This window comes from Arvicanthis niloticus, chromosome 20 (genome assembly GCF_011762505.2).
Source record: "Arvicanthis niloticus isolate mArvNil1 chromosome 20, mArvNil1.pat.X, whole genome shotgun sequence".
Taxonomy (NCBI): Eukaryota; Metazoa; Chordata; class Mammalia; order Rodentia; family Muridae; genus Arvicanthis; species Arvicanthis niloticus.
Window position 1 is genome coordinate 17,845,898 of NC_047677.1, and position 23,357 is coordinate 17,869,254.

A 23,357-nucleotide genomic window follows, 5' to 3' on the forward strand; every position below is an offset into this window, starting at 1 on the left:
ATCTGTCTGTCTTCTATGCTGTTTGGTGGTGCATGTATGTGGAGGTCAGGGGACAACTTTCAAGAGTTGTTTGTCTCCTTCCACCATAGGTTCTGGGGACCAAACTCAGGACATCGGGCTTACATGACAAATGCTTTCACACACTGAGCCATCTTGCCAGCTCCTGAGACAAGGTTTCACATAGCTCAGGTTGGCCTCAAACTCCCTAGGTAGCCAACAGTGACGATCTTGTATTTCTGATCTCTCTCCTACTTCCAAGTACTGAGATTATATATAGGTTTATACTGCCAAGGCTAAAAGGGATATGGTTGGCTTCAATAAAGATCGAATAAAATTTGGCTTTAAGCTGGGTATAAGGGTTGTAACATCAGCATCAGGGGGTTGATGAAGGAAGACTGCCATGAGTTTGACACCAGCCTGGGCTACAGAGTAAATTCCAGGCTAGCCTGGGCTACAAAATGAGACCCCCTTTCCTTCCTTCCTTCCTTCCTTCCTTCCTTCCTTCCTTCCTTCCTCCCTTCCTTCCTTTCTTCCTTCCTTCTTTCCTTTTTCTTTCTTTCTTCTTCATTTTTTTTAAGATCTGGGGCTTTTCCGTTTCTTTTCTTTTTTCTTCTCTTTCTTTTTCTTTTTTAAAGATCTGTTTTCGTCTCCCGCCCCCCCAGGTGATATAACCCAGCAAAGACTCATATTTATTACCCAGTTCCTCACACCCCTTCCAGGTACCTGGAAGTATCTTCAGGAATTGGGGCTAGTGTGTATAGTTGAGACCCCACTAATGAGTTAAGTATTTTTCCATCCCAGGTACAGAACCTAAGCCCCTGAGCATGCTGGACAGGCACTCAAGCCCTGAGCTACAGCCCCAGCCCAGATTTTGCTCATGAGCTACTGTTTCATCATCCATCCATAGTGGGTTTTTGCTGACCACTCTTGGGTGAGTTGTTATGTACAAAATCCTCTTGGCTATACAGGGTTGGAGTGGATTCTGTGTCGGGAGGGTTGAGATGCTATGTGTGAAAGTTGACCCATGAGGTTCAACCGGTATTGGTAGCATGAATGTGGCAAAGGGCAGATTTAGAAGCTCAGATGTTGACAGACAAGACCCAGAGTTTGGGATGTCATATAAAGTGGGGCCTGACTATGGCTTCTCTGCTCCCAGATAACCTGAAAGGGAGACTCTAGTTTCCTTCCTTGCAGAACAAGGAGTGTCGGATCTCTCAGAGCTAGAGTTACAGGTAGGTTGTAAACTGCTCAATGTGGGTACTGGGAACCAAACTCAAGTCCCCTGAAAAAAAGTCAGCAAGCATTCTCAATTTCTGAGCCATTTCTCCAGCTCCCAAAGCCGCTTGACTGGGCTGTTCTGTGGTTGCACTTCCAGCTTTCTCTCCCTCAGGGTACTAGTGCGTCCATCTGTGCACGCTTAGATGCAAGAGATACTGAATGAGCATCCAGGAGAGCATCCGGTCTTCCAGGCAACCATGTTTCCCTCTCCCTAGAAGCTGGGTCCCTTATTGCTGAGAAAGGCCTATTTCTGTCAAAGGATCTTCTTAGGGGTTGTGCCAGATGTGAGTGCTGGTGTCAGCACCACGTGCACAGTCCAAAGTGTAACTTCCCAAGGTCCTGACTCAGGACTGTCTGTGGGGGAGGAGGCACTGGGAGGGATCTGCTGGTCAGAAGGAACAGGGGCTCAGAGCTCCAGGGACCCTTCCAAAAAAACGCTGTACCAAAAAACCCTTTGGAGCCACCAAGCTGGAGTCGGAAATGGAGTCCCGTGGGTCCGGGGCCACGGGGGTTGAGCATCACCTCCTCCAGGCTGAGACCCCAAGGAAGAATGGCCACGTGGGAAGAACACTGCGCTGGTTCACCACTGTGGCTCTGAATGCTGCTTTCCTGGGGATGGTGAGAGCTGAGGCTAAAACCACCTGCACATTGTGTGGCCTTTGTGCAGCATTATTGAAACTGCCCGGGCCGCGGGAGAGTGGGTACAATCTTAATCAAACGTGAAACTGGTGACCCTAGTGGTTACCCTAATGTTCTCCAACGGCAGCAAACCTTACTTGGTTTCCGTATAAGGAGAGACAAAGAGCAGTTCTGGCGTATACAAATGGCCCTCACTGTCCCAGGTGGTTAGACAGAAACCTGTCTTCCTGGGAGTTCTTCCTTGGGGCCTGACCAGTTCCAGCTAGCAACTTAATTTTGCAGCTGAAAAGTGATCCCCAAGTAGGAAGTGACTTTCCCCAGGTGGCAGGGTTGGTTAAGTTGGTAAAGCCAGGAAGATGTCTCTCTCAATGATAATCCTACTTAACTTGAGCATTTAGGTCCTTAAATGTTTTTTCTTGGAGCAAAGTGCAAAGCAAGAAGTGACTTTTACTGACCACTTAGACTCCTTTTCAATCTACTCTCCGAGACGACTGTGACCTTGGAGAGATAAAAGTCAGTTGCCTGTGGAGTGATTTCAGGTAACTTAGAATTTCAGGGAGGGAATTTTTACTGACATGTATTTGATTAGTTAGTAATTGGGACAGGTCATTTCCAGTGAGTGTATCACAAGCAGCAATGACCTCCAGAATGGAGAGCTTTCCACTCTGCAGTTCTAGTTAACTGCTATGGATGTGCAGGGGAGTTTGTTTTTGATGAGGGAGACGTAGAAGATGGAGAAATCACTGCAGACTCCGGGTCAGTCCTTCTGTGGGCCAGGTCTTGCCGTTCATGCTCTAGTCTTTAGTCCTGGATGGCTTCTGCCTAGGTAAGGGGCTCACCTTGCACTGGAGCAGACAGCCGTGCAATCAGAACCAGGCATACTTGAAATACAGATGAATTAGGAAGCACTTCTTAAGGGGCCCAAGGACTTTGGTCTTGTTACTCCTATTGAAAAACAGATGTGTAATTACACTTGTTGATTTTAACAGTTTTTTTTGCACAAAGAAACGAATCGGGAACTGACCAAAGCCTGTTCTAGCGAAGGCTAAAAATTACTCTGAAATATGGGTAGGCAATGTCTATAGGCCCAGAAAGCATATGGAGATAAGGGGGGTTCGTGTAACCCACTCACCTGCTTTGGACACTGCGGTCTGTATCCATCTGCGATGGACTCACTGCTCGGCTAGTCAGCACTTGTCTAAGAATTTCTTTTATTAAAGCTTCAGCTGGAGCACTCTGATTGATAGGTCACAGCATCCTACATGCAGAAGCAGCTGCACGCTGATTTAACAATCCCACTTTCCTTTTGGGTCAGCCTCTCGGTTTGAAAAAAGCACCACCAGCACTTTCTGTGATGATAGCCATGGTCGGTTTGGTCCAGTTACAGAATTCATAATGGATGATGACATGTTGGTCATGTGTACACCTTCAAAGGATGAGTGTATGGAGACATCTGTGACTCAAGGGACCCCAATGGGAAGAGGAGACGCTATGCCGGTTATCAGGTAGACAGTACTAAGAAACCAGAGCACACTCTTCTATCACAGGTTTCCATGGGGACCAAACCAGATCAAACTCAAACAAGCCAATCCTCACATAATGAGATCAACAAGGTTAGCGTGCAAGTCTCCATGGCCTTTGTCTAGACCAGTGGCTCTCAGCCTTCCCGACGCTGAGACCCTGTAATACAGTTCCACATGTTAAACTGAAGCCCAACCATAAAATTATTCTTGTTGCTACTTCATAACTGTAATTTTGCTACTGTTGTGAGTTGTAATGTAAATATCTGAGATTCAGGATATCTGACATATGACCCATGTGAAAGGTTGAGAACTGCCAGTCTGTGGCATAATGGCAATTAAGACCAGTAGATTGTAAAATTGTCTAATTTAAAGAGTTATTTATTTTTGTAGTTAGCCTGGCAACGTAAGTTAGAGGAACCTGGAGAGCCACTAGGCACAAGTATTTGAAAGCTTTGTCATAGCTGGACTTGCCCTCCACCATCCCTCACGCTTGCAGACTGTCTGATCGCTGCTCCTACAAACACTCTGTGCGTTTGCCTCCCCTGAGAGGTTTCCTTATCCAGTGTTAGTGTTGTGGGAAAGCACAGAGCAGCAGTCATGTGTACAGTAACATGCATGTGAATACGGGTGCCCTGGAAGCCAGTTATGGGATGCCCAACCTGGGTGCTGGGAATGGAACTGGGGCCCTGTGAAAGTAAGTACTAGTTCTAAATCACTGAGCAATGTCTCCAGTCCCCCAAGGAGGAGCTCTAAACTGAAACTTTGTTCCAGTCAGTATGCAAATGCTCTCACCTTTCAGAGAGTGGCTTCACATTTCAGAACCCGTGGGAAGACGAGAATTTCCCCCAAGTTACAGGTAGCTTTACATCCCACAATGGAGGCGAACATGTTTATCAACGTCAGAGGTGGGCACTCATTTTGAGTATTGACTTCTTTGATTATGGAAGGTATAGAAACTTCCAGAAAAGTAATTCAGGAGGCAGAAGTCTACAATTTCAATAAAGGCCCTTGAGGTGGAAAAGATCGCCACGTAGTGGTAGCCAAGGAGACATCAATTGAATTCATTCACCTCGAAGGAAACCTATCAAGGTCGATGGGAAGTTTCCTGTGAATCCTGCTGTAGAGGTGTAGCATCTCACTTCGTAGCATTAAGTTTGACTTAATGTGGCTTACCCATAGTAATCCCTTGGTCTTGTGCACACAATGCCTTTTTACTGACACGTATTTGATTAGTTAGTAATTGGGACAGGTCATTTCCAGTGAGTGTATCACAAGCCGCAATGATGCCCAGAATATCAAGGAGAGCTTTCCACTCTGCAGTTCTAGTTAACTCGCTATGGATGTGCACGGGGATTTGGTAATAGCTCTGGTTTACGACCGATCCAAAGACTACAGCATTTCCCTGTGTTTTCCTGCAAGCAGAAGGAAAAGATTATAGGCGCGCGTGCGTGCGTGCGTGCGTGCGTGCGTGCGTGCGTGCGTGTGTGTGTGTGTATGTGTGTGTGTGTGTAGCAGGGAAATCATAGCCTATGTTCTTGGGAAAAGCTGTCTGCTTGAAGGCTGGTACTAGTGAAAATATACTTTAGATTAATGTGCGGTACCTTCGCCTACTGGATCATGTCTCAATTTAGGTGACTGTGAGGACTCAGATGCTGTCACCAGGGGTGCAGCAGGTACAATTCAGGAGGGCTCAGTCTATGCACCCCAGTGGGAGTAGATCCAATTGCCACCCCTTAGAAGTGTTTATGCCTGAGGCCATCCAGGCAATTCAGGAGCTGGGCTCCCCACTGCCTTTGTGGCTGGGCTTCCTTCCTTGGCTGTTATACAACTTGCATGAGGAGCAAATTGAGTGGCATTGTGGGCAGGAACTCTGCTGGGAAACACAACTTCTAATTTAACTGCAGCTGCTGTTACAGCATCAGTCTTTCTGCGTAGGGCACCCTTCGAACACCTAGAAAACGGGCACTCTGGGTGCAATGTGAAAGAGATCCATCCATCTGTGTCTGACTCAGCCAGCTGCTAAAATAACAGGAGTTAGAGCTTTATTAAAATGATGGATGGCATGGGAACGTCAACGCAGGCTAGAAGCCCTCTGCAGTAAAAATACAAACCCACCAGTGGTTTGTTCCACTTTGGATCTTCCCCTACCCCACCACAGTGTATCTTAGAGTGGAGAGGTTTTGATGCTAGAAGCCTTGAGGATTGAGCAAGCGCCAGGAGGCATTCAAGCGCTCCATGTGTCTGCGCTTAGTGAGGGATTTACATCCTTTGAAGTTCAGGTCCTTAGTACCCTATACTAAATAGGTTCTGATAGGCAATTGGACTTGGGCCAACCCCTGGAGTTCTTTCAAATTGCATAGCTTAATAATTCCACCACTGGCTAACTTAGCACGAGGATCTGCCAAGTCACTCCTTGGTACTTGATTCTTATTGTACTTGATGCTGGGTTAAACATCAGCTTGGTGTTTGTGAGCCGCTGGGTCTGGGAATTCCTACCCAGGCCAGGGGAACTTGATGGTCCTTTCCACGGTTGTCCGTTCAGACCAAGCAATTAACTGCACATGGCAAGACTTCAGATGGCTGTGGTTAATGATCAGAGGAAAGTTCCGTACAGTATTAGTGCACTTGGCGAGGAAAGTTGTTTGCGTGTGTTTCGTGCCAGCTTTATGAATCTTGCTATGTTACCCATGCTGACCACCACTCCCAGGCTCAATCCACTTCCCTGCCCTGGCCTCTTGATGAGCTAGGACTACAGGGAAGTCTGCTAGAGCTGAAAGGCACTGTGCCAACTGAGCTGCACCCCAGCTCTGTAATGCCCCATCTGTTCAGTTTTGTCCTGTGTCTTTCTTCTTCTCATTTTAGAACTGAGCTTATTGCCCTTAATAAAATAAAAATCTTCATATCACATAGGCACTCTGATGCGTTTATTAAAAGATAAAGAGAGAAAGAATATGGTCTATGAAGGTGTGGTGAGGTATTGGGGAAAGGGGTGTCTCAGCAGGCCCATGCTAAGGCATCCCTTCCCTCTGAGGGACCAGCCACATGACAGTATAATATAGAATAGAATTTATTCAGGGCATGAGGAGAGGAGTTAAGAGGGGAGTAGAGGCGGAAAAAGAGAGAGAAGAGAAGTAGAGGAGTAGAGACTGGCCATGAGCACATGGGGGAGGGCAGGGAATGTGGAAAGAGGGGAAGGGGTGAGGGGACAGAGTGAGAGCAAGAAGGGAAGAGCAAGAGAGTGAGGAGGGGGCAAGCATCCCCTTTTATAGTGGGTCAGGCCTACCTGGTTATTGCCAGGTAGCTGTGGGGTGGAGCTTAGACAGAATGCTAATATTCCCCTGTTTTGGTTTAATTAAAAAAGAATAAATTAGTAAGAGGTGATGGTAAAGCAGGAATAGGGTCGTGGTGATATCTGGCTACTTTCTGCTGACATTGGGGCGATGTGTCTCTAGGGAACCTAGAAGAATAGGAATGTTTGTCCAGTCTTAGGAGAGTTGGCTGTTTCCTGCTGTCCAGGGTCTGTGGAGCCATCTGAGGACAGGTCAGAAGGAACAGGTCCAGTAGAAGCATCTGTGTCTGTAAGAGAAGGTTGGAGTATCTGTAGGTTGCTTCTCTGGAGCTGTCTTGGATGTAATAAGCACCTAAACTTGACAAGATGCTAAAACACACCACACACACACACACACACACACACAAATGTAACATATATATGTTACATATATATAGAATATATATATATATGTAACATATATAGAATATATATAGAATATATATATATATATATATATATATATATATATATATATATATATATTAAAGGTAGAGAATAAGATTAAATGTGTTTGGGAGAAAGAAATTTTTTTCCTTAGATGTACATTTAAAACCCAGAGGAATCCCAGCCTCTGGAATAGGTAGTCAGTGGGGACTTTAGGCAGATGTACTTATCTGGGTGGAGTCTAGTGGGTCCACAAGAGGTAGATCTGAGTGGGTTTCCTGTAGCTTATAAGTTTATAAAAGAAATAACATGAGTTAACAACACGAGCAGTCTTTAAGATGAGCTTTTTGTGGAGCGGAAGGAACAAGAATTTGTGATTATATAGTTGGATCGTATTGTGGAATGTTTCATTAGAGTTAAGAACTCAAACAATGTTAGGACAGTGGCATGGCAAGAAGAGGAAATATGAAGCATTTAGTTGATGGAAACTGAGTTTAGGTAAGGAAGTAACAGGTTACATCTGTGAAAGCTTACATCTGAACTAGTCGCTAGAAACTGAGTTTTGGTAAGGAGTTAGGTCTGTCTCCTAGCTGTCAAGCTACAGTTGCCTTAGCTGTCAATGTAGTCAGAAATCTGAGGGAGAATAAACAATAACCTATCAGTTATACGTTATTTTAAAAAATGACAGAGTCCACTAGCCAACAGTTCCCTGTGGTCTCCATGGCAACTTGGGCAGTCAGTCTGGCTTTCAAGCTCAGAGAATGAAGAGCCTTTTTACTCTGTGGAATGGATGCATGTGACATGAGAAATGACTTACCTTGATTTAGATAAGTCATTCGACTCAGGGTATCCAGTTTTGTCTACTGCGTTTTTCAGTGATTATCACAGTCCAGGCAGTAGCTTGTAGCTGTGTCCAAATCTTCTGAGACATTGTGTGGTAAACTATTAAAGGCTTCAGGAGATTCTGTCTGTCATAAACTTAATAATTAGCAGACTTCTGACAAGATTGAGGGCTATATCGACTGGCCAGATCTGAATAGAGCACACCACAATTTAATGGCAGCAGCGAAAATCATTATTCATCAAGACAGGATAGGAACGAAAATCTTAAGTAACGTTGGCAGGTTGTGTAAGTAGAGAAAACCACAGTTTTGCATTAGCAAAGAAATATTTGACTTAGAGTTGGTGTGGAACAGAAAATAAGAGAGCTGACAGCAGTGGCTTCAGATCATGGTGACAGAAGGTGAGTTTGTTCAGGCGGATTCAGGCCTGTGACACCTGTGACACCAGGCGTGTGCTCCGGCAGGGGTAGGGGCGGAACGGGTGCATGGCCTGTAGTCTGCAGAGCACAGATCACTAAGGGCCACAATAATAGTGTGTGCCCTTCTGCTGCTCAAGGGCGGTGGCAGCGGACGGTGGCAGCAGATGGTGGCAACAGTGTGCTTTCTTTGACCCTCATAGGGTGGGACTTCCTACTAGAAGCTGGAAGCTGTCTGAGTCTGGGGGGTGGGGGGGAGGGGAGGGAGGAAGTGCCTGAAGTAGCATCCGTATCCAGGCAACACGCATGCTATTCTCATGGCACGCTGCTGCTAGCACTCACTTTATAAGTCCCAGGCAAAGAGGATGAGAGAGAGAGAGAGAGAGAGAGAGAGAGAGAGAGAGAGAGAGAGAGAGAGAGAGAGAGAGAGAGAGAGAGAGAGAAGGAGAGAGGGAGGGGCTCCCTCGCGTGCGTGGGAAGGTGGCTTCTCAGACAAGGCGAAAGCTGTTTTTCTTACAGCTGCAGCCAGACATCTAAAAGCAACTATAAGAGTGGACAAAGAAGGAAGTGGCCACAGGGCAGATAGGGGAGGGCAGGGCCAAAGCTGCTTTTAGCAGCCAGGCAGAGCCCAGTGGCAGCTTTGGTGGGGGCGGCAGGTGGGAAAGCGAGTCTCACAAACAGAGTCCCTGGCAGGATGCAAGGGGTGGGCCAGATCCACTTTTCCCACAGTGAACCACGAGCAAGGGAGGAGGAGGGCAGTAGACAGAGTCCCTGGCAAGGGGCAGAACCAGACCCACTTTTTAGGCGGGAACCAGTGGAACCAGCAGGACCATTGGCAGCCACAGTGGGAGCAGGAACCAGCAAATGAAGGAGGGGGTGGGGGTGGGGAGCCTACCCTATGGGTCACTAGTGAGAAAGTGCCAGTTTAGTGGCCATGTGAGATATTGCTTTCTACTTACTGTGAATTAGACCAAGATATCCCAGTAAGTAGGGACAAGGAGGTGAAGACCGACCCATGGGTGAGAGAATAAGGTTATTAACTGCCCCTACCAGATTCCTGAGGGCATCATTAACAGCCAGGGAGATTCTAGCACAGGCCAGACCTCCAGGTCTTCACATGGGGGCCTGGGGCTACACTCAGAGCCAGTGCTCCTGAGCTACAGAGAGCAGTTTGTCCAGGCCTGGCCTGGGATTCTCAGCAGCGAGAAAGAACCTGTCTCAAAGAGAGGAAAATCTCACCCAAGGGAAAGAGTCCTAGAGAGGGTCAGTGAAAGACTGAATGTCTCCATTGTCAAGGGCAGCACAGGAGTAGCTCCGAGCTCAAGAACTCTCTCCCTTGGGACCATGTGGACGGTTCTGCTGACAACTGGGGGGAGGGGGGGCTTCCCAGTTCTCCGAAGTTTGAGCTAGCACGTGTGGATCTCCATGTTGTAGCAGGGCGTATGCAAACCTGCAGAGTTCCCAAAACCCGGGTTTCAGCACCAATGGTATGCTTATAAAAAGATAAAGAGAAGGGAGATATGTTCTATGGAGGTGTGGTAAGGTATGAGTGGGACCGAGGGACCAGTCACATGATGGTGTAGTATAGAACAGAGTTTATTCAGGGCGTGGGGAGGGGAGCTAAGTGGGTAGCAGAGGCAGAGAGAGAGACAGTAGAGAAGTAGAGGAGTAGAAACCGGCCATGAGCACATGGAGGGGAGGAAGAGAATGGGGAGGGGGAAAGGGGGAGGGAACAAAGTGGGAGCAAGAAGGGAAGAGCAAGAGAGTGAGGAGGGGGCAAGCATCCCCTTTTATAGTGGGTCAGGTCTACCTGGCTATTGCCAGGTTAACTGTGGAGTGGAGCTTAAACAGACCGCTAACACAGTCTTAAACAAAGGTGTATTTATCATCCATGGATAGCTACATACTGGGATTCTTTTTTATTTATTTATTTTTTTTTAAGATTTACTTGTTTACGCCGGTCGGTGGTGGCGCACGCCTTTAATCCCAGCACTTGGGAGGCAGAGGCAAGCAGATTTCTGAGTTTGAGGCCAGCCTGGTCTACAGAGTGAGTTCCAGGACAGCCAGGACTACACAGAGAAACCCTGTCTCGGAAAAAAAAAAAAAAAAAAAAAAAAAAAAGATTTAATTTTTTATTTAATATATGTGAGTACACTGTTGCCCTCTTCAGACACACCAGAAGTGGATAGTGGATATCGGACCCCATTACAGATGGTTGTGAGCCACCATGTGATTTCTGGAAACTGAATTCAGGACCACTGGAAGAAAACCAGTGCTCTTAACTGCTGAGCCATCTCTCCAGCCCTGTCCCCCTTTTTATCTTATTTCTAGTAATTTAAGCTTCATATAATTTAACATTTGTTTACCTTAATCTCCAGTGCACAGTAGGAAGGAAGTCAGTAGAAATAATATACAAACAAAATTTGGACTGGGGAATTTGTGAATCGTGCAACCTCTAGACGTGTAAGCCTTTGAAAATTAAATCAACAGCATCCTATGAACCAGACACTACCCAGGACACAGAAGCCAGGAAAGAATGTGGGCTCCTCCTCCTCTTCTTCCTCTTCTTCCTCCTCTTCCTCCTCTTCCTCCTCCTGCTCCTGCTCCTGCTCCTGCTCCTCCTCCTGCTCCTCCTCCTCCTCTTCCTCGTCCTTCTCTTCTTCTTCTTCTTCTTCTTCTTCTTCTTCTTCTTCTTCTTCTTCTTCTTCTTCTTCTTCTTCTTCTTCTTCGAATACTTTATTCACATAAGCTTGCCCCCTCTTTGCCTAGCCAAAGTCTCAGGAGTGCTAGGATCATAGATAGTCACCACACCTGCTTTATCATTTAGTGACAGAAGTCTCTCACAAGTTAGCAAGGTCATAAGCAAATAGAAAAGTATATATGTGAAAAGATATTTAAGACTTGTTTTTCCTTTTCCAAGGGACCCTGTAGAAGGGGGCCATTGGCTCATTTAACATGTATTACATTACTATTTGTTTAAACCACAGTGCTCTTCTTAGAGAGAGGAGAAACCACGGCCCTGACAACCTCAGGAGCTTGGAGGATCCTTCTGGGCTGACCCAGGTGGAGGGTGCCCTGGCCACTGCCTCCCCTGCCTGAAGGACAAGCCTTGGTCCTGCCATTTTCCTCTCTGCTGAGCTGGAACAGCCCATGGGTGTGTGGATTCCCAGGCTGAGGTCCACACTGTGCCCCCAGCCTCGTTTGGCTTAGCTCCTTAGGCTGCTGTGCCTGTCTGCCACAGCAGGGCACCACCCGTGTATCTCCAGGATGCTCTGATGCTGTGAGAGTGACCAACCACCCCTGCTCCACACCTTCTGAGGACAGTAGCCATGGCAAACACCATGGTCGCTCTGCGGGTGGCTGCCTCTCACATGCACAGCTGTAAACCCTTTAAAACAGTCTGTGGGTCCCCACGCCCTTGGGGCTGAGTTGCCTTTCACGGGGGTCTCTTTAGACCATTGGAAAACACAGTATTTGCCATCTACAGTAGCAAAATTTCAGTTATAAAGTAGCAACTAAAATAGTTTTATGGTTGGTGGGGTCACCACAACATGAGGAACTGTATGTAGTAAAGGCTCAGAACATTAGGAGGGTTGAGAACCACTGCTTTAAAGAGTGCAAGGCACTGAGTTTAAGGCATTGCACTCTCTTCCATAGTGAGCAAGTCCATCTAAGTGAAAATGCCACCATTCTAGCTACTATATAGTTCAAAGATGTCTTAACAAAGCTAACTTATTCCTGTCCCAGCCCCACATGTACACAGGTTCTGGGACCTTAACTTTGTGACAATAAGCAGGTGTCCCAGAAATCAGGCTCCCAGACAACTTCGCCAGAGGGACCCATTCCAAAAGTGCCCTCCTGTCAGCAGTCCCACAAGGTATCACTGCTCCACAGAGGACTCTATACAGATTCACAGAGCTCAAATGAAGGAAGCAACCTGCAGTGATCTCAGCTGCTGTGTAAGATCACTGGGCACAAGAGACTCTGGCTGGTACATTTGTATGCTCATTTGATGAGAAGACCATCACTGGAAGTCTCTTTAGCACTGCACATCTGATGACAAACATTTGGTAAAATGTTATTTGAGGGGTGGGGGAAAGGGAGGTCGGGAGTTATGAGCACCTACTGCTCTTGCAAGGGCCTGGATTTGCTTCTCGGCCCCACATCAGCTTGCTCCAGTGATTCCAGTTCCAGGATCTCCCACACCCTCTTCTGGCCCCTGAGTAAGTACATGTACACACTCAGGCACCCACACATACACATATGTAAAATAAATAAATGTTTTTAAAAACTTTCTGTTTGAGCAAAGGATTCATAAGTCAGCAGCTTCTGGAGTCGATGGAAGTAGACAAACCTACCCAACAGTGGGGGAGAGGAAGATTTTTAGACAGAAAAAAGGAAGAAATGATGCACCAAAACAGTTGTGCTTGGGTCAGCTTAAATTTTGCCTTGTCTGAACACAACCTACACATTGTGCAGCCAATGAAACTGGCCGTGTGTCATGGGAAATACACTCAGAAGGTTAATGTGCTGACAGGTTGGGTTAGAGTTCCTCACATACTGTGGTAGCTACAGACCAGATTTACTCTGAACAATAAATTGTCATTCTTTAACATTTTATTGTTAAAGCCACGCTCTACCTGCTGTGTGTAACACATTGCAGGGGAGGTTGACATTCTGTGCTTCCGGCGGCTGAGGCTTTTGTTGAAGGAAAATATCGATGTGGGTAAGCTCAGTTGACTTCTCTCCTATGCATCCTGTATGTGTAGAACCTCATCTGCATCAGAAGTAGTGCAGTTTTTGCCCCAGTCCCATGGGGCATTGAAGTGGGATCAGAAGACCTGGAAGAGAGAACTGGAGGACAGGGGACACAAATAACGAGCAGCTTGTCTATAGTCTGATCAAACCACTGATTTTAATTTTTTCACACAGGGGTTATATACACATAGAGGCAGGATGTGGGGAAGGGGTTGACACAGGAGTGTAGGTGTTCTCAGAGGGAGTACAGATATCTTCCAGAACAGGGTAGGTGAAGAAGCAGAGAACAGGTCACTATGACTCTGTCTATGATTCACTTGTTTCCTATCTAAGCTGGTACTTTCCACCAAGGCTACCTATCCACAAGGTCTATGACTATCCAGGCTGGTAAATTTCCACAGAAACTAAGACTTTGTGTTAGCAAGCATGTATGGCTGACTTAGGCCTATTGCTGATTTTAGGCCTTCACTGTGTAAACAAGGCTACTCCCGACAAGTTTTAATAATATGAAAATTGGAACAACCTGATATTTAGAATTTTGATATGTAAATTATCATATTAGTGCTTATAATATATGTGTAAATACTATACTAAAAACTTATTTCAAATATAAGATTAGTGGTGCATCTTAATAATAATAATAATTATTATTATTATCATTATTATTATTATTACTGATGGCCTTGAGTTTGATCCTCAGAAGCCGCATGGTGGGAAGAGAGAACTGGCTCACACAAGTTGGCCCCTGATCTAGACATTTACACAAATGGCATACGCATGTACACATACTAAATAAATGGAAAAAATAAAAATACTAGTATTAATTTGTTGTGCTACCCATTGAATTTGGACTTGTGCATGCTCGACAAGCAGCTACCACGGTTATACTCCAAAGTCCAGGTTAGCTTTTAATACAGAGTAGCCTTTTAAGGTATTGTCAAATAGGAAACAATGCAAAATAAAGCCATAGCATTAAAGAAAATGAAAAATTGAGAGGCTTGAACCAAAGAAAAGCAACAGGAGCTCCGTGATTACTGAGTATTCCTTCCTTGCTGGGAGCCTTAAAGTCACTCTCTGCCTTGTAACCGCATCCCACACTTTTTTTTTTTACAACTATAAATTTAATTAGATAAATATTACTTTATAAGTAAGAGCTTCTGGCTTTGTAAATTGCAGGGTGTGAGCGCAGCTGTGCTGGGACCCACATTTCCAGACCTGGCGAGAAACGTGAACCGCAACATCAGCAGCCTTTCCGAAATCTTCGTGGGCCGCGCCCTCGGCTACATGTGCGGCTCTGTGGTTGGTGGGGTGCTTTTTGACTGCATGAATCATTTTCTACTTTTGGGTAAGCTAACAGTGATTTTCATTCCTTTGTTTCTGTTACTAAGTTTGCAATTCGTCTCTAAATACACGGTAGTATATTAGCCTGTAACTTTGCATATTCAGCAGTACCCTGGAGACATAGACAATCAAAGTATTACTATGTTTTGCTGTCTCCCGCTTTGCCAGAGTCTAATGTCCCATGTCAGGCAATCATTTCGGAGCCCTCTGGAAACGACTAACCCTGTGAAGGGAGTGTTAGCAATCCCAAGACTTGTCAGCCTTCACCAAAACTAAGGCTCTATTCCAGAAGCACATATAAGTGCATTGCTCCCAGAATTGTGCTTATTGGAGGCTTAGCAGAATTCCCAGAGCCGTAGAGATAAGACACTACTGCTCTTTTGTTTGTTTGTTTGTTTGTTTGTTTGAGACAGGGTTTCTCTGTATAGCCCTGGCTGTCCTGAAACTCACTTTGTAGATCAGGCTGGCCTCGAACTCAGAAATCCGCCTGCCTCTGCTTCCCAAGTGCTGGGATTAAAGGCATGCGCCACCTCCCGGCAACGCTACTGCTCTTGAAACCTCTACTGGACATGAAGGGGCGCAGAAGGTTGATGGGAATCGCAGGCTGCATTTTTATCTGCTGCCTCGCATCAGCGTAGAGCCCAGGATGCCCTATCGCAACCCTAGAAGTGGATGGGAAAGCTTGCTGTTCCTGTTGAATAAATGAGTGAACCTCTTTTTATTTCCAAAGTAGACCGAAAGAATCTATATAAGGATTATATAAACGTAAAGGGTTGGTTTGTGGAGAGTCCCGTTACACAGCTGTTCCACCACTGATCTAAATGCTAGCCCAGAAACTATGCCTTGTCACCTCCTCCCAAGTCCACAAACTAACTTGTTAAAAGTTTTACTATAAGCGGAGCCACGATGGCGGCCGAGCTGGAATATGAGTCTGTGCGGTGTGTGAAGCCCGACATCAGCGTCTACCGGATTCCGCCGCAGGCCTCCAACCGCGGTTACAGGCTCTAGAAGCACCAGATAGTGTCTTGCACATAGTAGGCACTCATCAAATGCTCACTGGAAAAAGAAATTGGAGCCCATCTCAGCAGGACACTACATACACACAAGATAAAAAACGATGAGATACCTGCCCGTAAGTTGTCATCGGATTCCACATATATATCATGGCGTATTTATACCTCCACCCCCAAAATAAATAAGCAAGCAAGCAAAGGTTTTTTTTTTAAACAATGTTAATTCATGAGGACTTGTAGAATGTTCTAGTCTGGATCAGATTCAGGTACTTAAGAGTCTTTGAAGGCAGAACATCAAGAGAGAAGAGGTGAAAGCATTTCTCTTCCAGTCCTGTTCAGAAGCTCTGCTGGGTCTGCGGGCTTCCTCCTGAGCTTTTGACCAGTTTTACAGTGTCAGGCCTGGATTTCTTCCTATGGAGATCCAATCCTCACATCCAATCTAAAAGCAAGGCGTCTGACTGGAAGCTAGACCAACCTGATTGGACCGGTCGCCTCCGAATCACTTCAAAAGGGAAAATTGCCTACATCAAACTGGAAGATAAAGTTTCAGGGGAGCCCTTTGCTCAGGCTCCAGTAGAAGAGTATCCTGGTATTGCTGTGGAGACTGTGACAGACTCTAGCCGCTACTTTGTCATCAGGATCCAGGTACCCAGTGCAGCGCGTTTATTGGCATTGGCTTCACGGATCGGGAAGATGCCTTCGACTTTAACGTTTCCCTGCAAGACCATTTCAAGTGGGTAAAGCAGGAAACCGAGATTTCCAAAGAATCACAGGAAATGGATAATCGTCCCAAGTTGGATTTAGGCTTCAAGGAAGGACAGACCATCAAGTTGAGTACTGGGAATATTACAGCCAAGGAAGGAGGTGCTTCTAAGTCTCGGGCCTCAGGGACTGGGGGCCTGAGCTTACTTCCACCTCCACCTGGAGGCAAAGTCACTATTCCCACACCATCCTCCTCAGTTGCCATCAGCAACCATGTCACCCCACCACCTATTCCAAAATCTAACCATGGAGGTAATGATTCAGATATCCTGTTAGATTTGGATTCTCCAGCTCCTGTCTCGACTTCAGCACCAGCTCCAGTTTCTACAAGCAATGACTTGTGGGGAGACTTCAGCATCCAGCTCTGTTCCAACCCAGGCACCACAGCCGGCTAACTGGGTCCAGTTTTGAGGAGCATTGGCAAGAAGTTAAGGACACTTGAATAAAAATGACCTCATGGGCACCATTCTAAGAGTGAGTTGAGGGATGGCTTCATTTCCCGGAACCCCCCAAATCAGTGGTCAGTCTTTCCTGTAGCTTCTCTGTGCATTCAGGCTGGTGGGTTTTTTTTTTGTTTGTTTGTTTTTGTTTTTGTTTGTTTGTTTTGTTTGTTTGTTTGTTTTTTGTTACCTCTGTGTTACTTGCTGTATAGCCAGGGGGCAATCTGCTGTTTCCTGCTCATAACCAAGCAGGGGAGTAGTAGGAATTATTACACTGACTGACTTTGCAGAGTTCAGAAGGCCAACTTTTTCAGTGGGAGTGACCTCTAACATATGTAAATTCTTGAACTTATTTCAGAGTCATCTCATGATTCCCTAGTTAGCAATTTCAGGAGAGACAAATGCCTTGAAACTGTCTTCTCTACTAATTTAAGACTAAAAATGGGCAGGCTGGCCCCGGACTCACAAAGTTAGGGTTTTTGTATGGGGTAGATTTGGAAAAAGCGGTGTTTCAGGTCTCTTCTGTAAAGCCTCCTTCAGGCTTTTCCCATTCAGTGAACGTCCATGCTGGGTGGAGCCCCATCACCTTCTTGTGTGTTTACATGTCTTTTCCTTTGACAAGAGGGTTGTGTTGGTGGCACCTTCCTGTTTTCTTGTTGAGTAGTGCAGTATCTTTGACCAGTGGCTATTTCTGAGATGAAGGGGGTCAGGGGACTGTGCTTTCCATGTTGTAGTCTACAGAAACGTTTAATTTCTTGCAGCTCCATGTAATTGCTGCATTTGAAGCATAGCATTAATTTATACTCACCCTGTGTTTGACCTGAAGAATTTTAATTTGATGTGTAGAGCAGAGAGCTGGAAGCACTTAGCGCCCATTCAGTACCCATAATGCCTTGCTGCCTGATTTTGAGCCCTTTTCATAAACATTTCATTTTGGTCCCTCTAGCACTTCCATGGAAAGCTGCTGTTGTTATGCAATGTGAAGGAGGTTAAGTCACCCCTTTCTTTACCTGTGACAGGTAGGCTTTGCGCTAGGCTTTGATACCCAGCTTAGGATATCTTAAAGCAAGTTACCGCCCCATTCCTCTCCAGTGTCTGCCCACCATTCCTTTTACAGAGCTGTGAAGAGCGTCCTGTTGAGGTCGGGGTACTGTCCATTGTTCACTGGGCAATGTGAGGAAGGAGTGGGAGGACTCACCCTGCAAGTACCTGTTTTGATAGCACACTCTGGCTGAAGAGGGTCCTTTCAAATATATTCTTTCTTCTCAATATTATTCTTAGCTTTTTCTAACTTCGGGTCCATTTTTTCCCCATTGCCTCCTCCCCTTCCCAGGCAGCTCTCTTCTTGCAGAGCCATGGCAGGACATTTAAGTTCCAATAAAAACACTAAGAAGGAAGTATAGAATCACTAGTGACTATTGGGAAACCTATTTTCTCAATCTTCCTCCATTTTGTGTTCTTTGTATTCTTAAGATGATAATATATTATGTATTTGAATTGCTGAAAATTGAAAATGAAGTTGAAGATATATGTATATAAATGTATGCTGTATTGGTGCAATAATGGTAATTAAAGATATTTAAAAAGGAAAAAAAAGTTTTACTATAGCCGGGCAGTGGTGGTGCACACCTTTAATCCCAGCACTTGGGAGTCAGAGACAGGTGAATTTCTGAGTTCGAGGCCAGCCTGGTCTACAGAGTGAGTTCCAGGACAGCCAGGGCTACACAGAGAAACCCTGTCTTGAAAAACAAACAAACAAACAAACAAACAAACAAATTACTATAAACTGCTAAACTAATCCTTCTGTTTGGTCTTTTGGTTATTCCATATATAAACATTCCTTTTAGTTCTTAGATTTTTTTTTCTTGTTTTGTTTGTTTTGCCTGTACGCATGTGTGTGAGTGTATGTGTGTAAGTGTGTGTGTGGTGTGTATTCATATTCACATGTGTATGGGCTCATGTGTGTTCAGATATGTGTGTGGGGGCATGGAGGCCACAGGTGTGTTCCTTGACCGCTTTCTGCTTTATTGGATGAAGCAAGCTCTCTCACTGAGCCCACAGTCCACTGAGTTGACTAATCTGGCCAGCCAGTTTACTCTGGGGAGCATTTAAACTCTGGGATTACAAGGGGCCACCATGACCCCTTTTAGGTGGGTATCAGGAATTGGAACTCCGGTCCTCATACATGCATGCTTATGTTCAGTCCCTGGGCCAGCCTCTAACTATGCCCCCCTCCGTTTGGATTATTTTTTTAATTGTTAAGATACATTTAATTAATTATTGTGCACATCCCAGAGTCCTCATATGCAGGTCAGAGGACAACTTTCTCCTTCCACTTTAGGTTCCTGGACTCTAACCGAGGTCATCAGGCATAGTAGCACTGAGCCATCTTGCTGGGCCTCCTTGTGGTTCTGAAATGTAAAACATTTAAGTAAATTTTTTTTTTTACCTCTTTTGTTATAAACCATGGCAAATTTATAATTCACTTCTATTGTGATAAAATTATATTCACTTCATAACCTTTTACATTTTATAATCCATAAAGACCATACAAGGGCATGGCTACTTGTAGAAGGTTCAACTCTGACTTTCACAAGGTTATTCCCTTTTTAAATTTGATCTTGTTTGCATTTGGTGGACTTGGCTCTAGACTGCATGACCTTGACTTCTGACTTTCAACTGTGTTCTCTCAGGGCTGTCCAACCTGATCACCATGGCCGGTCTTTACCTCACTCCTTTCTGTAAAACAGCTGCCTCACTGACTGCCATGATGTCTGTTACCGGTGTCTCTTTTGGTGTTCTGGATACAGGTGAGTGAATCACTCAGAGCCAGCCATATCTGAGACTGGAGCATGCTACTGCTGAGAGGAGTGGAGATGGTATTAAACTGGTCCCCATGGACTTGAAATGACAGGGGACTGCGGATGTGGCCATAGAGCCATTGACTCAGTGCCACCCTGCTAGCAACTGCTCTTCATGTAAATTAGATTTTCTAATTATCCGACGATAAATGATCTTAAAAATTCTGTCCTATGAGAGATTGTGGGTTCTTGCTGCCAGGGTCAGAAGAGGGAAAGCCAAGAGCCAGCGCTTTGTGCCACTTTCTTTGCATTTATTTTTTTTTTCTTCTTTGCTTTCTCAAAACCTCCCTCTACAGTAAAGTTTCTGCATATGTGATGATGTCTTTGAAAACCTAGAGGGGTGGGAGAGGTGACTCAAGAAGATCTGAGAACTAACTGGCCATCTAGCCTAGCCAAATGGCAAGCTTTCAGTGACAGACATTGTCTCATGACAATAAGGCAGGAGATGATAAGACCCTGGGCATCATCCTCTGGCACCTGCATGCGCATACAGGTCTGTGCATGTCCACACGCTCATTTGCCCCGCCCCCATGAAAACCTATTAAATGGCATACATGATACTGGTGTACTTCCAAATTCCAACCTTCTATCCTTTCTGTCTCTGTCTAATGCTGTCTTACAGATGTGGGAATATTTCATTCTTTAGGCTTTGTTCGGTTACAAATTCAGGGTGGAATGAATTTTTAAAATCAATCATTTTAAAAAAGATGTAGCCATAGGCTTGAAGTTTTAGACTTCTCTTCTTGTAGGTCCTCTGATAGAATTAAGGGCAGAGTCTAAAACAGGTATCATTTCCTGTAATAGGCACACCAGGGCTAGGATTCTGAATGGGTATTTTGCATGTGTTTTAAACATAAATAAATAGTATTTTTATTATTTCAAGTACAAAAAGTGTTGATAATGTGTCTGAAGTGTATGAATACACATGCATATGTATATTATTGTCTCAGTTAGGTTTTACTGCTGTGAGCAAACACCATAACCAAAGCAGCTCATATAAGGACAACATTTAATTGGGGCTGGATTACAGGTTCAGAGGTTCAGTCCATTATCAACAAGGTGGGAGCATGGTAGCATCCAGGCAGGCATGATGAAGGAGGAGCTGAGAGTTCTACATCTTCATCTGAAGGCTGCTAGCAGAATACTGGCTTCCAGGCAGCTAGATGAGGGTCTTAACGCCTACATCTACAGTGACACACCTACTTCAACAAGGCCACACTTACTCGAACAGGGCCACACCTTCTAATAGTACCACTCCCTGGGCCGAGCTTATACAAACCATCACAATTATATAATATATATAAACAAGTGTATCAAATAAAATCCCCCAGGGGATTGTTGTCTCGGCCCGAGCTGCTGTTCTGATCCCCAGGTTAGGGTCTAGCAAGAGAGAGAGTGGGGATGAAGGGGAAGAGACATGAAGAATGGAGACAAGTCAGAGTGTGTGATCAAGTCTTATTTACCAAAAGGAAAATTTTGGGTATATATACACTTCACCACCTGCCTTCCAGCCGTGGACAAGCAGGGGAACACAGCTGAAGGCACTTTACCACGTGCGCCTTGCAGCTGCGGCACTAAACAACAAAACAAGCTATGTGGGAAAAACAAGATATTTATCAGAGTGTGCTCAGCTGTTGCAGGCTGTTGAAAACAATTCTCTTGTCAGGCTTGAGATGGCTACAAAGATAGCCACTTTCTACTAAAAGTCGGCTCCCAACAGATTGTCAGCATAGTTTATAAAAGAAACCCTGGCCCTAAGAGGTGGCAGTTGATCAGATAGTTGGATGTCATGTGTAAGGATGAGACAGTGTGTGTGTAGAGACCTTACATCACAGAGTTGAATCAGGTACCATCTTTGATAATTTAGAACATTTGTCATGTATTAGATAAGTTACTGTGTTTAACTGAAATCATTTCCTTTGTTGGTAGGTGGAAACGTCCTCATCTTGGCTCTTTGGGGGGACAAAGGAGCCCCACACATGCAAGCCTTGCACTTCAGTTTCGCCTTGGGCGCCTTTCTGGCTCCCCTGCTGGCTAAGTTGGCCTGGGGTACAGCAGCATCTGCTCAGAACCACACCGAGTCCGACTTTAACTCTCTAGTGCTGAACCGATCCTCCAAAGCCGCCTCAGACTCTGTGTTCGCGGTACCCGATGACATGAATCTGCTGTGGACATATGCTTCTATCGGCACCTATATTTTAGTAGTTTCTTTCTTTCTGTTTGCTCCATTTTTTAAGAAACGCTCAAGACAGAAAAAAACCAAAGCATCTGCTCAGGGGGCTCGAAGGGCTAAGTATCACTGGGCCCTGCTGTGCCTCCTCTTCCTCTTCTTCTTCTTCTATGTGGGAGCCGAGGTGACCTATGGCTCTTACGTATTCTCCTTCGCCACCACCCACGTCGGCATGGAAGAGAGCGAGGCAGCTGGCTTGAACTCCATCTTCTGGGGGACCTTTGCAGCCTGCAGGGGCCTGGCCATCTTCTTTGCGACGCTCTTACGGCCTGGAACCATGGTTGTGTTGTGTAACATTGGGAGCCTGGTCGCATCTTTCTTTCTGGTGCTTTTTGACAAGAGCCGTCTCTGTCTCTGGATCGCGACTTCTGTGTATGGAGCCTCAATGGCAGCCACGTTTCCCAGCGGCATCTCCTGGATTGAGCAGTACACCACCTTAACTGGGAAATCTGCAGCGTTTATTCTGATTGGAGCTGCCCTGGGACTAATGGCGACTCCTGCACTATCTGGAATTCTTCAAGGACACTACCCAGATCTCCCAGTAATTCTGTACACTTGTCTTGGCTCAGCAGTATTAACAACTGTTTTATTCCCTGTGATGTATAAAGTAGCCACCTTACCTCTGGATCAAAAGCAGGAAAAAAGCATCAACAGTTGTGCCCTTCCCCCACGCTTCCAATCTGTCTAGGTTGAGCAGGCCCTAGGTTGAGCAGGCCGGAACACGCTGTTTACCACTAGAGACCCGAATAACAAAGGACCTGGGAAGCTGCCTGCACTGGAGACCTGAAGTTGGCCACAGGAGTTGAGTTGAATAGACTGCCTGCTGAGCTTGCTCCGTACACCTCTGGCCCGTGATTAAGGATGCACACCCCTCACCCACGCTGCTGAGATGAAGTGCCAGAGAAGACTCTTCTCGTGGGGGGGGGGGGGGTTCCCCTTTATATGTGAAAGCAAATTATTAAATTTGAGGCCTTGATCAGAGAACTTTGTCTTGGCCTCATCTCTTCTCGCCCTCCTTCCCCCTTCAATTCCCAGCCCCCCTTTCAGGTGAACCCAGTTGACTTGTGGCAGCGGTCGGCTACAAACAGTGAGGGCCAGAAACTGTTACTTTCTAGCTCTAGGCTAACCAAGGAAGCTAAATGAAAGCAGAAGATGGAAAGGTGTGTGTGTGTGTGTGTGTGTGTGTGTGTATGCGTGTGTGCACATGTACACAATGGATTTTGTAGTATTTAAAATGAAGAATGAGACATTCTCTAATAGAAATATAATAGAAAGGCTTTTATATAGCCCATGGCTGATGTCTTCAAGCTACCTTCCCGAGATGCTCTGCCGCCTGTGTCCTCTCCAGCTGACAGGGAGCATGTGAAGACCCCCATACTCGGGAGACCCTTCCTCAAGCCTCCGGAATCGCGACCACCCAAAAATCACAAGAAACCATACCTGGATGCAATCAGCAGAGGTTTATTAGGGGAGGAGCCGGCGGTCAAAAAGGACAAGCTCTTTAGCTCCAAGAGCAGGGTTTTTGGCCTCGTGTGGTGG

General features: G+C 45.7%; 1 protein-coding gene and 1 pseudogene across 1 annotated transcript; both read left to right on the forward strand.

The window, feature by feature from the left end:
- The first annotated feature begins 1,630 nt into the window (after nt 1–1,630).
- Nucleotides 1,631–22,736, forward strand: LOC117724518 (sodium-dependent glucose transporter 1). Its single transcript, XM_034524387.2, has 4 exons — nt 1,631–1,896; nt 14,348–14,516; nt 19,421–19,537; nt 21,518–22,736. Exons 1-4 carry the CDS (start codon nt 1,759–1,761, stop codon nt 22,504–22,506), a joined length of 1,413 nt encoding a protein of 470 aa, XP_034380278.2. The 5' UTR covers nt 1,631–1,758; the 3' UTR covers nt 22,507–22,736.
- Nucleotides 15,404–16,844, forward strand: LOC117724519 (adaptin ear-binding coat-associated protein 1-like; annotated as a pseudogene).
- Nucleotides 22,737–23,357: the final 621 nt, after the last annotated feature.

What these genes read in the sequence shown, in the direction of transcription:
- LOC117724518 (XM_034524387.2), top strand. Translation starts at nt 1,759, where the DNA reads ATGGAGTCCCGTGGGTCCGGGGCCACGGGGGTTGAGCATCACCTCCTC. An exon ending in GAATCATTTTCTACTTTTGG is followed by an intron (nt 14,517 to 19,420) that starts GTAAGCTAACAG and finishes GTGTTCTCTCAG; the next exon opens with GGCTGTCCAACCTGATCACC. An exon ending in TTTTGGTGTTCTGGATACAG is followed by an intron (nt 19,538 to 21,517) that starts GTGAGTGAATCA and finishes CTTTGTTGGTAG; the next exon opens with GTGGAAACGTCCTCATCTTG.